The sequence below is a fragment of the Chelonoidis abingdonii genome, chromosome 10 (genome assembly GCF_003597395.2).
Source record: "Chelonoidis abingdonii isolate Lonesome George chromosome 10, CheloAbing_2.0, whole genome shotgun sequence".
Classification (NCBI taxonomy): Eukaryota; Metazoa; Chordata; order Testudines; family Testudinidae; genus Chelonoidis; species Chelonoidis abingdonii.
The window spans coordinates 2292641-2310143 of record NC_133778.1 but is presented as its reverse complement, the minus strand read 5'-3'; the positions used below and the strand labels follow the sequence as shown (position 1 = coordinate 2310143).

The 17503-nt window shown below is 41.9% G+C and overlaps 1 protein-coding gene across 2 annotated transcripts in view; it reads left to right on the top strand.

Annotated features, from left to right (window-relative positions):
• NDUFA10 (NADH:ubiquinone oxidoreductase subunit A10) overlaps nucleotides 1–17503 on the top strand; it is a 57591-nt gene that overhangs the window by 21576 nt on the left and 18512 nt on the right. For both annotated transcript variants that reach the window (XM_075069868.1, XM_075069867.1), the window contains 2 exons: nucleotides 2016–2070; nucleotides 7754–7839. In XM_075069868.1, coding sequence (XP_074925969.1) covers nucleotides 2016–2070; nucleotides 7754–7839 — 141 coding nt within the window. The remainder of the gene's footprint in view (nucleotides 1–2015; nucleotides 2071–7753; nucleotides 7840–17503) is intronic.

Here is a 17503-nt window from a genome sequence, read left to right as displayed (position 1 = left end):
TTTGTGTTAGATGAAAACAGGAGGTTGATGTCATACTGGAGATACCAGAACCTCTCCATGCATCATCTGATAGTCTCGTAAATGCGGGGATAGGTACTGTCCATCATGTGGAGCAGACCACTTCAATCTTTTTGGTGGTCTCTTCCTGGCCAGAAGCCTAAAATTGCAAATCTGTTCTTAATCTTCATATCTGTTTCTGCTATCCCTGAGCAGCTGCTTCCTCTTTGTGAAAGCCTGCGAAGTATCAAGTAGTTTGATCCACTCTCTAATGCAATTGCCAGTTTAGAACTCTGTATTTGGTCAAAAAAACCCCACTATCCTTTGTTTAGTGAAACTTGAAACTGAAGATGCAAACACCTGTGCTGCATTGTGATAACAGTCCCCTTTGTGGGGGCGGAAGCAAGGCAGTTTTGTTCCTCTGTCAGTTGACTGTAGGGAGATGAATGTTGGAATTGAGGATTTCAAGAATTCTACAGCTTTTTCTTCAAGTAGCGTCCCTATGGGTGCTCCATTGTAGGTGTGCTTGCATCCTTGCACTGCTGATTGGAGAATTTTGGTATCAGTGTCCATTCAGCCTGCATGTGCCCTGTCTCCCCTCGTGCCCCGCCATGAGATTAACCAGCATGTGTGGGCGAACTCCTTTTTGTTCCTTCTTAACCACAGAATCCTTGATAAGAACTCCAAAGTAAAGGGGTGGAGGGTTGGTTGTGGAGGACCCATAAGGACACACGTCTTGAAGAACCATCATTATTGTACAAAATGAGTAAAAAGAACAAAATAATGAAATCCCTTCTTGTAACCAGGAAACTGTTAAAACATTAAAAGTGCCATGGGCAGTGGCTCTCTAGCCAGAAATTGACTGTGTATCAGTGCGGTGAAGTGCTTTGGGATCCTTTGGGAAAAAAGGGCATGTGTTTCTTATTAACAAAGATGGACCACTATTAACTGAGGCTTCAAGCTGATTCTGGCCTCCATGCTGCTGCTGTCCTGAATTGTCACTTACTGGTAACATGACTGCTGCCAGCAGTAAGCTTCAGATTGCCAGGTTGTACTTCCACTTTGGACTTGCAGGTTGTTCTCCTAAGCAGAAGGTGATTTTTCTCAGAACTTTTTAGCTGCAAATTAAATAAAATGCCCAACTTAAAAATTGCCTGGGCTGTGCACTTCCGTCTTTAAAGAATCTAGAAGGAAAATAAAAGGGTCCAATATTGCTATTTGTTCCCATAAAAAGCACAAGGGTGTCTTTTGAATTCACAGGGGTTTACTTAGGAGGAACTGGGGAGGATGGGAAGGGGTGGGACAAGCATGGAGTTAAAGCACTGCAAGAAGTGTTTGTGAATCACAGGAACGAATACAACCAAGTTTGTTACTTCTATTGCGGTAGTCCCCAGAAGTGCCGGTTGGGCACCAGACCTGATTGTGCTAGGGTCTGTACAAACACGGAAAGATGGTCCTTGAGCCAGGGTGCTTACAGTTGGTTTTGTGGGCGGTTTTCCATCCATAAGTATGGACCCAGCTTTAATGTCATATTGTTCGTTACCTTTCATCTTGGTAAATAAAGATAAACAATTTAATCCTCTCCAGAAATAATCCATAAATGTAGTGGTTATAGTAAAATGCAAGACTCTCACTGAATTTTGGGTCAGACAGCTGTTAATAATTTGGAGAGTGGTTGTCCAGACTGAACAGGAGCAGAAGTGCATAATTCGGACAAGTCTTGTACTAGCAAACTGCTAGATTCAGCTGTACTAAGATAGTTTTCAGTTAATTCTGACATTTGGAATTTTAAACACTTTCATTGCAGGAAAGAAACATTGAGTAATACAAGGAGCGTTCTACTGCAACAGTTTCTCCAAATAACTCCTCCACCAAAAAATCTTAATTTGAAATTATTCCATTTATCTTGATGTATTAGATCTTCATTTCATTTCAGCATTAATAATTGAGGTCTTTTTTTTTCTAGGGGGCAAGGTAGCTATATCCAGTAATTTTAATATTATTTCTTTTCTTTGCAGTGAGACCTCTGAGGTTTTGCAGTACACAGCGAGCGAGGCGCAGGATGTAGAGAAGGTAAAAGGGCTTGCTGCATGGAGTTGATATCATTAAGCTTTGATTAAGGAAATCTGGTTTTTGAAATGCATTGTTCTGGCCATCTTTTGTAGTTTATCTTGGATTTGCAATTTAGTCATGTCTTGTAGAGTAACAGCAATATAAAATAATCCACTCTAGTCTTGGAACTAGTTTCATGTAAAAAATTAAAGGGAATATTTTATTACTTTGCTAGACAACTACTAGTGGATCTAAAGTTTGACTCCTTTTACCATCCCACAGATTCTTTGATCTGAGAAAAATGTTTGTGATAACTGTAAGAGCCAGCTGCTGGAAAGTAGTCATGCAAGTACAAATGTTGAGACTTCTAAAAGGCCAGTCACTTGATCTGTATCGACAGTTGCATATGGTATCTGCGAATTGCAGTTTTCTCTCCAAATGGATTGGTGTAGATCAGTGTGGGCGTGGGCGAATCAACCAAATTGCAGGATAATAGGCCAGTTTACAGTATCCAATTTGATTTGCCTGGGGTTGATTCACTGTAACTTTTTCTGGAAAAATGAAGTCCACTTGGTCACAGTGTGGGGAGAAGTCGGAGAAGGTTGTAGAGGATTCATAATGGGGTAATTAAGGCCTTTCACCTCTTGTTTGTTGGTTTGTAACTACAGTTGTATCTAGTTTCTAATGCCTGCTCACTGTCTTCTATAGCTGTGGAAAAGTTTGTAGTAGATTTGATCCCTCATCAAAGGATCATCTCTCATTTTCAGTACACAACGCCTTAAAAGTACAATTAAATTTTATACAAGTGATAAGGTTCTGCACATCTCCCAAGATCTACATTACCCATAAGATCGACCGTATCGGGTCAAACCAAAGGTCCATCTAGCTCAGTATCTGTCTACCGACAGTGGCCAATGCCAGGTGCCCCAGAGGGAGTGAACCTAACAGGCAACGATCAAGTGATCTCTCTCTCCTGCCATCCATCTCCATCCTCTTACGAACAGAGGCTAGGGACTCCATTCCTTACCCATCCTGGCTAATAGCCATTTATGGACTTAACCACCAGAATTTATCCAGTTCTCTTTTAAACACTGTTATAGTCCTAGCCTTTACAACCTCCTCAGGTAAGGAGTTCCACAAGTTTATTGTGCGCTGCGTGAAGAAGAACTTCCTTTTATTTGTTTTAAACCTGCTGTCTATTAATTTCATTTGGTGACCCCTAGTTCTTGTATTATGGGAATAAGTAAATAACTTTTCCTTATCTACTTTCTCAACATCACTCATGATTTTATATACCTCTATCATATCCCCCCTTAGTCTCCTCTTTTCCAAGCTGAAGAGACCTAGCCTCTTTAATCTTTCCTCATTTGGGACCCTCTTCAAACCCCTAATCAATTTAGTTGCCCTTTTCTGAACCTTTTCTAGTGCTAGAATATCTTTTTTGAGGTGAGGAGACCACATCTGTACACAGTATTCGAGATGTGGGCGTACCATGGATTTATATAAGGACAATATATATTCTCAGTCTTATTCTCTATCCCCTTTTTAATGATTCCTAACATCCTGTTTGCTTTTTTGACCGCCTCTGCACACTGTGTGGGCATCTTTCAGAGAACTGTCCACGATGACTCCAAGATCTTTTTCCTGACTCGTTGTAGCTAAATTAGTCCCTATCATATTGTATGTATAGTTGGGGTTATTTTATCCGATGTGCATTACTTTACATTTATCCACATTAAATTTCATTTGCCATTTTGTTGCCCAATCACTTAGGTTTGTGAGAGCTTCCCCCCCACCCCCATGTAACTGAACCCGATTCTCCTCATACTTGTTGCTTAGAAGGCCTGATGTTATGGTGACCTTCCTTGTGTTTTCATCAGGAGCCTGTCTAACTCAACTCCTCTTATCTGCTAGAGAAAGAGAGAGGTGCAAAGAATCCTTCTCAGGGCCTGAGAGATGAGACCTAGATCCCTACATGGTAGCATGTTGCTTACTTTTGAAAGAGGAGGGTTGGGAAGAGAGGATTTACAGAACGGTGACCTCCTGAGAGAGATGGGGACCTAATTGGTTCAGGGATCTATTAGCAAAATAATCCTCTTAGTTAAACGCAGACTTTGCTACCAGTGAAACTGTTTCAGGGACAGCTCTGTTGATGCATCAGTGGTGGGGAATGTTCTATCCAGGTTTCCATGGCAAGTGTGGAGTTGGAGGTTTTTATCAACATTTGATAAAAAATTAGACACAAGGATGCGTATTGGTCTTAGAAAATGTGCTAAAACCCCTGCTGACAAGATCTGTACATAAACGTACAGGTTAATAAAACAGTTTCTGCCATCATGTGAAAAGGATCTTGCTCCTTCACCCTTTGGGTATGTCTATGCAGCAGCTGAGGTTGTGTTTTCCAGCATGGGTAGACAGACACTCGCCAGCTCCGCTTGAGCTAATGTACTAAGAATAGCCGTGTGGCCACAGTGGCTTGTGCCAAATACCTAAGTACAAACCTGCCTGACTCCCTGCATGCGTGTATGTGGTGCTGTGGCCACATTGCTATTTTTAGCAGTCTAGCTCAAATAGAGCTTCCATTTTCTGTCTACCCATGCTGAGAAATGCCATCCCAGGTGCAGTATAGACACACCCCTAAAAGTAGAAGAATTCAGACATCTCATAACTTTAATGAATTTCCTACTGTTGTGGAAAGCCCACCTTCCGTTTGGTGATCAGTGGGTAAATAAACACATTTGAGGACCAGTCCAGAAATGGTTAAACAAAAGGGTTAAGTAGTTAACATGAGCAAGTTCAACCATAATGTTCTACTATGCTATGTCTTGTTCTGATCAAAAATGAAGCCTCATGAGGGTGACTTTCTGGTGTGACAGTATACTTCAAGGATGTGAGAGAGATGTGAATTTCAGCTTTGTGATTGCTGAGCAATCAGACAGCAAAGCAAAGTTGTAGCTTTGTCATTTTCAGAGTTCTGCCTCTTGATAAGGCTGAAAACATCAACAAAAAATGTAACAGTGTGAATTCATGTTGGAGCAGTTCATTAATCTGATTTTATTTTTAATGAAAAGTGGTGCATTTTTGAAGGGAGTGGGCTATAAGAACCTGGATGTAATGGGATGTACATTTGAATTCAGTGCAGCACTCAGATCCAGGTATACGTCTGTTTTCCACCTCTGTACAACTGGGAGGATGCCAACCTGATGTGGATAAGCTATTTTCATAGCTAAAACAAAAGTCTTTTGCATAACTTTGCAGTCTGTGCAATCTTATGAAATAAAAGCATTGTTTTTCAGTACTGGGTGGTAATTTCAGAGTGTTTTTCTGTGATAAGCAGCACACCTAAATTTGCCTTGGGGGTGATTTTCATAGCATTCAGGTTGGTATATTAATACCATGCTGCCGGTTCTTACTTCCCCATACAAGGATCTTGAGTTTCTCTTCACCTGGTCTGCAACGAGACGCTTAACTGAACATATTTAAATGTAGATCGGCAGTTAATAGCAAAAGAGGCTCCTGACCTAGCTACCATGTTGCAACCTTTGAAGTTTTTATACTAGGATTTTTGCCTTTCAGCATTAAACGGCTTTAAAACCTTTGTTTAAAGTCGCCTGCTGTCACTGTGCCTCGCTCATTGATAATGACATAATGCAGCATCAGGGTACAAACACACCATGGAAATCCTGAAATCAATTGCCTTTGGAGTCTCCAGAGAAAACTAATTGTGAACTGTAGCTGAATAGACTCTGTCAGGCAGCAGGAAAATTTTTGTGCCACCCAATTTCTGTTGGAATCATCTCTGTAATTCCTATTAATTCATGTTAGCTAATATGTGTATAAATTCCACTTTCTGAATTGCGGAATGACATGGGTTTATGTTTTGACCAGGAGCAGTACAAGGCAAAAAATGGGAGGCATATGATGTAATATCTACCTCCAATTGGTAGATGTATCTGATTCGCAGGTATTGCAGCCCTAGGGTTTTAGCTGCATCTCATGGAAAAAAGTGTCAAATGAAACCTCATCCCAGGTGATGTATGTTTAACTGTTTAATCCAGATGGTAAAGTCTAATAATTTGGTCCAATCTCCCCTCTCTTATTGATTAGTTTTGGTGGGATGAGCAAACTGGCATTATTTATGTCCTGTCAACTCTATTAAAACCTTGAGTTGGGGAAGCTAGTTACCTGATGGTCATGCTCAACACAGTTAGGTGTAGAGCAGTGGTTCTCAACTTGTTTATCATTGTGGGCCGCAGGTTGAGAACCACAGCGCCCCTCTCAAAGCACCCCCCCCACTCCCTTATGTCCAGTGGTCCCCTCCTCTCCCCCCCGCCCAGAGACCTCTCCATAAAGGGGCCAAGAGCAGAGCTGTGGGGCTAGGCAGCCTAAAACTTTGGGGTGCTACAGCACCACCACAAACCCCCAGTTCCCAGCACCTCCCACCCCCTCACTGCCCAGAACACCTCTCTCCCCCAAACCTGCCCAGAGACCCACTCTCCTGCCTCTGGTGTCAGGAGCGCTCCAGCAAGCTGCCAGACGCTGTGTGCCCCTCAGCCAGCCCCGCCCCCTTTAGGTCAGAGCAGCAAATTTTGAATTTTTTTTTGCACACAGCTGGTATATAATTAAATTTTATTTAATATTATTATTAATATAATTATTTAATATATTTAATTTAATATAATTTATTTAATATAATTAATATAATTATTTAAATATATTATTTAGACTTCTGGCATTGGTATATAAGCACTTTAAAAAATTGTCACTTTTTAGCTGTCTGCCATTACATCAGGGGTGGCCAACCTGTGGCTCCGGAACCACATGCGGCTCTTAAGATGTTAATATGCGGATCCTTCTATAGGCACTGACTCTGGGGCCGGAGCTACAGGCACCAACTTTCCAATATGCTGGGGGATGCTCACTGCTCAACCCCTGCCCCTGCCCCAGGCCCTGCCCCCACTCCATCCCTTCCCCTGAGCCTGCCGTGCCCTCGCTCCTCCCTGCTCTCCCCCACAGCCTCCTGCACGCCATGGAACAGCTGTGTGGGGAGGGAGGGGGAGGCGGAGGCGCTGGGGAGTGGGGGAAGAGCTCGTGGGGAGCTGACGTATTACTGTGGCTCTTTGGCAGTGTACATTAATAAATTCTGACTCCTCAGGCTCAGGCTGGCCAACCCTGCATTGCATAATGTAATTGAATGGGCCTCTTTTTCATTTGACTGTTTCTCATCAGATCCTACCAGTATTTTATCATCTTCCATCCTCTCCTCTTTACTAGGACATAGAAAATATCCATTAATAGATCCTCTCTTAAGGGATATCTCTGTAACAGCTGCAGTCTGGACTATGTGTGCATCTAGTCAACATCATAGTCAGTCACCGTGGAGTGTTTTGAAAGCAGCACAAACAAAGCCCCTACCACCACTCTAAGTATTCCCCACCTAGCCCTCCATGGGGACGTAAAGCATCAGTAAGTGAACTCAGCAAGAGTTCCTCCAGGACTCCGGTCACTGCCTTTGGGGTGTTCTGAACGTGTGATTTGTTACTAACAGTTTGCATTACTGTTGGAAGGTGATAGCAAATCACCTATTGGGATGGCTTTGTTGTTTAGTTGTATGTATTGTTTGCTTGACTGACTTTTATTTTTCTTGACTGAGGATATACATTTTAATAAACTCTTGTAATTGTAACGTATGCCCCTCTTTCAGGTAATTGAAGATATTGAGTATCTGAAGTTTGATAAGGGACCTTGGCTGGAACAAGATGATGTTAGTTTCCATCACTTGAGGCTTTAGTAAGTAAACCTAATCCTATTCAATGTTGCCGCTGAGGGGAAACTTTTATTGTCTTTGCATTTAAAAAAAAAAAAATGCATATTTGCACCAAGACTTAGTTTTATACTTTGTCAGAGGTAAACAATGATAGTAGAATTCCATGGTATAGGTAGCCTTTTATGAGAGGATGGTTGCCACTAGTCTGGTCTGGGGACCACCAACTTTAGTAAGCCGGACATCAGGTGGTGGTGGCTTTTTGGTTACTACCAACTTGAACTAGATTCAGCCAGAGACCCACAGATGAAGGCACCATATCCCATTAACAATCCCCAAACCACAGAATCCTATGCTTATTTCATAATATAAGAGCTTTGCCATGAACTGTAGCTTTTTGAGCTTTGGGAAATTGTGTTTAATGTGCAAGTTACATCAGTGTAAGTACTCTTGTCCCCAAACAGTAACCATGCCAAGATGAGAGCCTAAAGACTTAAAAAACAAGTGCTGCAATGTGCAGTTAGCTACTCAGTATCTTTCATTGTCGCCTTTTTTTGGGTGGTGATGATATACTAAAGCTTGCTGAGATATGTTGCTGTTAAATTATAATGGAGCTAATCTTAAAGGTTTGGAGGTCGGGGGGAGCCCTGTTAAACCCTTGTGTGCTGCACTTCTAGTTCCGTTTTCAGATCTCTGCTATTCAGGGAGAGCAATCAACAAGGAATCTAAAAGGAATGTAGGAAAAGAAATGCAACTTACACCAGCTTGGATGGTTGACAGGAACACAGTTAATACTGTTTTTCCAGTAAATAATCCTAGATAAAGAGCCTTAATTAATCCTAATCTGTGTTTTAGAGTATTGCAGGTTTGGTGTCATTCATGCTCAGTTATTCAAAGATTTTAGAATATTGCTCATTCAGGACATTTTTTAAAAGGCTTCTGTTTAATTGGATCAATAGAGAGAGAATCAGAAGAGAGAAGACTTTACTGAAATAATCTGTCAATGGGATCCTTCTTTTTTAGGCTAGATTGTCAGTGAATATCTACATTAAGATCTTGAGTAGTGTGGGAGGTATTGATTCTAGTGCAAAGAGTACCTGACAGATCCAGCGAACTGCCTGGACATTCCATTTGTCCGGAGAGAGATCCAGTGCACTTATGCTGAGATAGGAGCAGGAGATTGACTGCTTTGCTGACTAACTTTGGTCCTCTTGGTGCCCTTCCTACTCAAGGAGTGCTCTCACAGACTTCAGTGGGAGTTCTGTCTGAGTGTGGAGGACTGGTTCCAGGCTCTGTCAGTTGTCAGAAAGGGAGATACAGCATGGTAGGGTCATATCTATAGGTGCACGAGAGTTGTGACTCTCTGACCGCAAATGCTGGCAAACAGAACCCACTCCAGGGAAATTGCCCTTAGTTCAGTTAAATGTGGGCACAAATTCAGTTTAATACCTCAGTTTATTTTTGAAATGACAGCCATTTGCACTGATTTTTGCTACCTGTGAACCAACTCTAGAGCTGGAAACACTCTAACAGATCAGCTAGTCCCTTTCCTTTCATGTGCAGAATTGCCCTGGGTAAATTTACTAGTGTTTTCTGCCAGTATAGATTTAAATAGTGAATTGGTCCAGTTCCCTTGGGAGACTGTTCCACAGGCAAGTAGATCCATGAGCAGATTTTTCTTGATATTTTTCCTTTCTGAATTTCATCCTCTTGTTCATAGTGTCATAGATTCCAAGACCAGGCGGGACCACTGTGATCGTCCAGTCTGACATCCTGTATAACACAGGCCGAGAACTGCCCTAAAATAATTTCTAGAGCAGATCTTTGCATTTTTTTCTAAATATTGATCTAAAATGGTCAGTGATGAATACTAATACCCTCTCGAGAGATTATATCCTTTAAGCATTGTAGATTGTTAGCCCTTATCCTGTGCCCTTAGTTCAAATGCATACCAGTGTTGGAGGATACTATTTCATTATGTTTAGATTATCCTTTTTAAAATGAACAAAAATTTGCTGTTTCCTCACTAAAAATTCTCCTTCTTGAAGTTACTGCTTTTGTGGCTCTTACATAAGCACACAGCATAGCATTCTCCCTATGTTGGCTGCAGCAGTTAACGAACTACCACTGTAGATTCACAAAGGCACATCTGGGTAGATGAAGGTGCTCTTTAAAGAAAATTGCTACTTCTGTGTCATCTGCATGTAAATTGAAAGAGACAATCATTTTAAAGGGAAAACGTTCAAAGGTCTACAGTAGATTTATAAGTAATGAAGAGTAAAAGACCAAATCTAAAAATGACTTGAGTGGCCTTTATACATCGAATTAGAATCTTCACACAGTATTTCAAAACAAAATCAGCTGGCCACCTGCATCCAGGGCAGCTTTCAAAAGCGAGTTTTGTTTTGTTTTGAAAGACACAAAATACCATAATGTTAGTTTTTGTTGATGGAAAGCACTAAATCTGTTCCTTCATACTAAAAGTGATAATGGGTAATTGTTATTGCACAAAGCGTAGGAGGGAATTAAAGGTAAGCATTCAAATGAAATGGGTAATATTTTAAGTTTTATTGTGAGGACCACTTCACAATATGAAAGGCAGCAAATTACATTGCTTAATAGTTCTTTATTGAAGGTAGGAAAGAAAGTTTCCTTATATGTCAGGGCTTTCATTCAAGGTACTTGATTTGTTCTTAATTGTTCATGGCAAACAACTCTGGCTGTACAGTTACGATATCATAGCCAGTTACTGACAGAAATATTCTGTATATGGGTTTTATAGACCTCTGTTTCTTACTAAAAATCAAATTGTCTGCCTTCATGAAGACAATCTTTTATTTTTAAAATCCATTTACAAGAGTGTTCAGTGTTTGTGCAATGTGCTACATCTCTTAAGATTGTCTGCTCTTACAGTGCTACAGCAGCACAGCTGCGGTGCTGATGCTGATGAGAGAGGTTCTCCTGTTGGCATAGTTAATCTAGCTCCCAGAGAGGCTCTCGAAGATTTCTTCCATCGACCTAGTTCTGTCTACACAGGGGTTAGGTCAGTATAGCTACATCTCTTAGTGGTGTGAAAAATCCACACTCCTGAGAGACCTAACTATACTAAAGTGAATTCCTAGTGTAGACCAGTCCTAAGTCAAAAGTAATTTGCTAGTTTATAAATGATCAAGCTGACACTTTTCCGGGAGCTTCCCCTTTTGTTTTTTTTTTAAACTGCTTTCCCTTTAAGTCACCTACAAAAACATTTTGTGTGTCGTAGAATCTAGGCTGATGGGCTATTTGAAATGGTGGCTGTGTCTACACTAGAAATGCTACAGCGATACAGCTACAGCTGCACCACTATAGCACTGTAAAAGACACTACAGCGAAGGAACAGGTTCTTTTATTGCTGTAGTAAATCCACTTCTCCAAGAGACAGTAGCTAGGAAGATTTCTTCTGTCGACCAGCCTACCAATGTCTATGATAGGGCTAGGGTTGGCTTAAGTAGTTTGACATTTGTTGTATGCAAGGTCTTGGAAAAAAAATTTTGAGGGAGAAAGTAGTTAAGGACATTGAGGCCAATGCTAATTGGGAGAAAATACATCATGGTTTTACAAAAGGTAGCTCGTGCAAAACCAATCTGATCTCCTTCTTTGAGAAGATAACCAATCTTTTAGACAAAGGAAATGCAGTGGATCTAATTTACCTCGATTTCAGTAAGGTATTTGATACGGTTCCGTATGGGGAATTAACAACTAAATTGGAAAAGATGGTCATCAATATGAAAATTGAAAAGTAGATAAGGAACTGGTTGAAGGGGAGACTACAACGGGTCGTACTGAAGGGTGAACTGTCAGGCTGGAGGGAGGTTACTGGTGGACTTCCTCAGGGATCGATTTGGGGACCAGTTTTATTTAATCCTTTTATTACTGACCTTGGCACAAAAAGTGGGAATGTGCTAATAAAGTTTGTGGATGACACAAACCTGGGAGATATTGCCAGTACATAGAAGGACCAGGATATCATACAGGAAGATCTGGATGACCTTGTAAACTGGAGTAATAGGATGGAATTTAATAGTGAAAAGTGCAAGGTTATGCATTTAGGGATTAATAACAAGAATTTTGGTTATAAATTGGGGGCACATCACTTGGAAGTAACAGAGGAAGAGAAAGATCTCAGAGTATTGGTTGATCACAGGATGATTATGAGCCGCCAGTGTGATCTGGCTGTGAAAAAAGCTAATGCAGTCTTGGGATGTATCAGGTGAGGTATTTCTCTTAGAGATAAGGAGGTGTTAGTACCGTTATACAGAGCACTGGTGAAACCTCATCTGGAATGCTGTGTGCAGTTCTGGTCTCCCGTGTTTAAGAAGGATAAATTCAAACTGGAACAGGTACAGAGAAGGGCTACTAGGATGATCTGAGGAATAGAAAACCTGTCTTATGAAAGGAGACTCAAAGAACTTGACTTTTTTAGCCTAACCAAAAGAAGGCTCAGGAGAGATACAATTGCTCTTTATAAATATATCAAAGGGCTGAATACCAGGGACGGAGAGGCATTATTTAAGCTTATAACCAATGTGGACACAAGAACAAATAGATATAAACTGGCCATCAGAAAGTTTAGACTTGAAATTAGAGGAAGGTTTCTAACCATCGGAGGAGTGAAGTTCTGAAACAGTCTTCCAAGAGGAGCAGTGGGGGCAAAAGACATATCTGGCTTCAAAACTAAGCTTGATAAGTTTATGAAGGGGGATAGCCTAATTTTGGCAATTGATCTTTGACTATTAGCAGTAAATATGCCCAATGACCTGTGATGGGATGTTAGATGGGGTGGGATCTGAGTTATTGCAGATAATTCTTTTCGAGGTGTCTGGCTGGTGAGTCTTGCCCACATGCTCAGGGTTTAGCTGAACACTATATTTGGAGTCGGGAAGCAATTTTCCTCCAGGGCGTATTGGCAGAGGCCCTGGGGGGTTTTCATCGTCCTCTGCAGCGTGGGGCTCTGCACCTTGAAGTCTTTAAACCATGATTTGAGGACTCCAATAGCTCAGACGTAGGTTAGGGGTTTAATACAGAAGTGGGTGGGTGAGGTTCTGTGCCCTGTGTTGTGCAGGAGGTCAGAATAGAATCTCATAATGGCCCTCCTGACTTTAAAGTCTATGATTCTATGAAGTGTGTCTTTCAGGGGTGTGAATTTAATATTTTACACCACAAAGCAATGTGGTTTACTCCTGTGGGAATTCTGTGCCAGAAATATAAAATTCTGCACACAATATTTTAAAATTCTATATTTTTTTGTCAAAAATAGCACAGTATAATCACACCAGTTTCAATTATTTTGGTAATTTACTTCAAAATATTTATCAGCAAGTATGTCTGGAACAATACAGACAACAGAAAAATTCAGGAAATGCTTTTTGACAAATAGATTCCTTACTCGGTATATTAACACAGATCTGAGTAACAATTCATTTAAACTACAATACACCCCTCCGAAGCAGTGCAAGGGCTTGTGGGAGTCAGGGGTAACGGAGGAGCTGAGGGAGAAGGCAGTCATTGCTAGGCAGGAGGCTGGGTGTGAACTTGGAGGGTGGTTGGCTGGAACAGGTTTTTTTGGTGGTGGGGAGGGTTTGTTAGGGAGCTGACCCTGGCTGACCTCTGACTGAATGAGAGGGGCTAATCACACCTGCCCCTGTCCCCATGTGTCCCTGCACCCCCCACTCAGCCACCTCTTCCCCTTGTCTTTATGTGGCCCTGTGCCTCCCACTCAGCCACCCCCTCCTCTCATCTAGGGTCGGCTTTAGGCTGATTCCTCCAGTTCCCCAGAATCGGGCCTCGGGCCTTAGGCGGCTTTTTAATTTTTTTTTACTCACCTGGCAGCAGTTTGCTCCGGGTCTTCAGCGGCATGGGGTCCGCTCTGGATCTTCGGTGGTGGGGGGGTCCTTCAGTGTCGCAGAAGACCCAGAGTGCACCCCCCACTGCTGAAGTGCCACTGAAGCTCCAGGCTGCCACTGGGTATTTGAATCGGGCCCCACAGTTCATAAAGCCGACCCTGCTCTCATCCCCATGTGTCCATGCATACTCTGAGCATTTAAAATTGACAATAACTAAAGTATGATCAACATTAAAATATAATATATATAATAAACCAGTTAATAAGACAGCTGTTTATATAGGTCTAGCCACCAATGATATTAATAAATCCTTTACATCCTGTAATCTACAGCGTGCTCCTTTCCTGAATTCCCAGAGTTAAAAAACTATGGAGTTTTTCCCTCAGCAGAACTTAAGGAGCATGCCCTGGTTGCACAAGCCCTACTTATGTGTGACTTGCCAAGTGTTAAAAGCTTTTATTTGTTATGGAAGAATCTACTTACATATTTCTCATGTGCTGGGTGAGCTGCCGTCCATGTTCGTCCACATGCTGCCCCCGTGTGGACATTAAAAGGGATAAGCTATTAAGTTAAAGCCTTGTTCTGTGGTGGAATTACATAGGTTATAGGACTTGAAGTGACCTCTTGGATCACCAAGTCCAGTCCCCTGCTATTGCAGACACCATCATATAGTCCTGTCCATAAAGTTAATTCTCAAATACAGCACGATGCATTTTATAATTTTACATCACAATAATTCGCACCAAATTCCTTCTAGTTTGTGTAGTGCAATACTAGTCTCTTTAGTCTGATTTAATATGAAAGAAGCCTGTTCTAGACTCCCTGCCATTAACTAAAATACATGGACACAGCAGATCTGGTAGCTAGGGCACAGGACTGGGAAACGAGACGTGGGTTTTATTCCCAGCTCTGGCAGGGAGACCTTGAGCAAGTCACTTCCCACCTCTGTGCCTCCATTTCCCCTCTCACCTTTGTCTGACTTGACTTCTTAGATTGCAAGCTCTTTGGGGAAGGGACTGTCTTTAATTGAGTTTATGCAAAGGCCAGCACAACGGGGCTGTTATGAATAAGAACAGCCGACCTGGGTCAGACCAAAGGTCCATTCAGCCCAGTATCCAGAGGGAATGAACAGAACAGGGAATCATCAAGTGATCCATCCCCGGTTGCCCATTCCCAGCTTCTGGCAACCATAGGGTAGGGATACTATCTGCCCATCCTGGCTAATAGCCATTGATGGTCCTGTTCTCCATGAATTTATCAAGTTATTTTTTGAACCCTGGTATAGTCCTGGCCTTCACAACATCCTCTGGCAGAGTTCCACAGACTGTGCATTGTGTGAAAAGATGCTTTCTTTTATTTGTTTTAAACCTGCTGCCTATTAATTTCGTTTGGTGGAACCTAGTTCTTGTATTATGAGGAGGAGGAAATAACACTTCCTGATTTACTTTGTTCACACCAGTCATGATTTTATAGACCTCAAACATATCCTGCCTTAGTCATTTCTTTTCCAAGCTGAAAAGTCTCAGTCTTATTAGTCTCTCCTCATACGGCAGCCATTCCATACCCCCTAGTCATTTTTGTTGCGCTTCTCTGTATCTTTTCCAATTCCAATGTATGTTTTTTGAGATGGGGCGACCACATGTGCACACAGTATTCAAGATGGGGGAAGGGGTAGCTCAGTGGTTTGAGCATTGGCCTGCTAAACCCAGGATTATCAGTTCAATCCTTGAGGGGGCCGTTTGGGGATTGGTCCTGCTTTGAACAGGGGGTTGGACTAGATGATCTCCTGAGGTCCCTTCCAACCTTAATAATCTATGATTCTGTGTGGGCATACCAGAGACTTATATAGTGGCAGTACAATATTTTCTGTTTTATTATCTATCCCTTTCTTAATAATTCCCAATAAATAAGTTAAACAAAAGGACAGACCATTCCCACACAGAACAAACCTTGTGTAATAAAATCTCTTACCTCCCTGTCCTCTTTCCATCTCAAACACTTGGAGGGGGGAGGGAATGAAGGGCCTCTGCACCGTAGCCTGAAGGTAAAAGATCTTGACTATTTCAGTGTGTGTGAGGAAAGGGAATCGGAAGTCAAGGGCCCTCTCAGAGCATGCTTTACCAGTATCTCCCATTCCTATATTCCAAGACTCCCATTGACTTCAACAGGCTTTGAATCACACCCAAAGTGAAGCCCGAGTGTGGTTGCTGCCTGAAAAAGAGAGAGGTTCTCTCTCAAGTGGGCAGATCCCATGCCATTTAGGGCAGCGCTAACACCTTTAAACTCCTGAAACCAATGGGTCTGAAGTGCATCTTATGAGCATTGGTGTCATGGGCTCCCAGTGACCTACTCACTTAACATGTGGGCTGTTGGATTCTGCTCTAACTTCAGCTTCTGACTGGAGTTAATGCCTAGTCCCGTGTAGAGCCCGTTGCGATAGCCCACTCTGGGGCAGACAAAGGAGTATCCTCTGTTCCTGGACTCGTGTGTGTAAATAAGTTACAGCTGGAATATTCCCAGACTGAGTGTTGCTTCCCCTGGGAAGCTAACCTGCAAAGCCCAGGATGTCTGCTGTGGTTTGGCAGAGGGTTAGTGCTGCTGTTAGAATGAGACACTGCTGTTGATAAATTGGAGGATGATATAAAGCCAGTGCTTTTAGGCCCCAGGGCGAAAGGTACTTAAGCACCACGCCTAATGCTAACCATGCACAAAGTCCTATTGATGTCAGTTGCCATGGTTTGATGTCCTGTAAACAGGTGCTTCAGAGACCTAATCATGGGTCTGAGACCTAATTTTGGTAAGTTCTGTACAAATACAGACCAAAAAGATGGCCCCTGCCGCAGAGAGTTTACATTCTATAGTGCGGGCAGATGTCCCTTAAGAGGGGCTGGGCGTAGATATGAAAAGAATCACTATTTGGAGAGATTCCTTCTGCATGGGAGGAGGCTAAGTTAATTCCACTTCAATGGCTTGTCGCTGTTCTACAGAACCTATATGGACCAGATTTAACATATGGCAAGGACAGAAATGCTCTTTGCTGAGCCAGTGGAATTCACAGTGGGAATCGCATGTGATTTTTATACTGTTCTTCCAAGCAGAACTTACTCTGCCTTCAGTTTCTGCTTCTCTTGGGGTAGGAGACGAAGGTGTAGGTGTGGGGAGAGTCATTGGCAGCGTGGCTCCTAATAGACCCATATTTGTCTTGGCTGGAGGGCCCATCTTCCTGTCCTGTAACTTGTGGATGGTGCTGGCTTTGGAAACCTAGCTTCCTTGTTACACCCAGGACTCCTCTGGTTTTCCTGGTAAACGTCATCTTGCAAATAGGGTTATAAACCCCAAACCTGTTCTGAAAAAAAAAAAATCCCAAAAAACAAAGTACCAGTCCTCTCCTGCCCCGGTATACTAAATTGGAAGGGAAAAAATGATCTCTGATTAAGGGGAACCACAGTTTTATAGCAAGTAGTATGAACAATCTTTTCAACTGTAGGAGAATTTCTTTGACATTATTTCATCCGAACTTTGAAAAATGAGCATTTATTTTTATTCATTTTTTGATCTTGGAATAATATTCAGGTTATCAGTTCAGAGTTGTTTTTATGTTATCTATCTGTAATAGAGTGGCATGTAGATTTATAGCTTAACTCTCAAACCATTTGGGTTTGTATTCAGTTGTGAATTAGGTAGCTAACTAAGCAGGGACTGTGTTCTCCTATGTTCTAAACAGCATTGAGCACAGCGAGGTCCTGATTTGAACTCCTTGGAATACTACTATAATACAAATGATTAACAGTAGTAATTGTAATTGAGT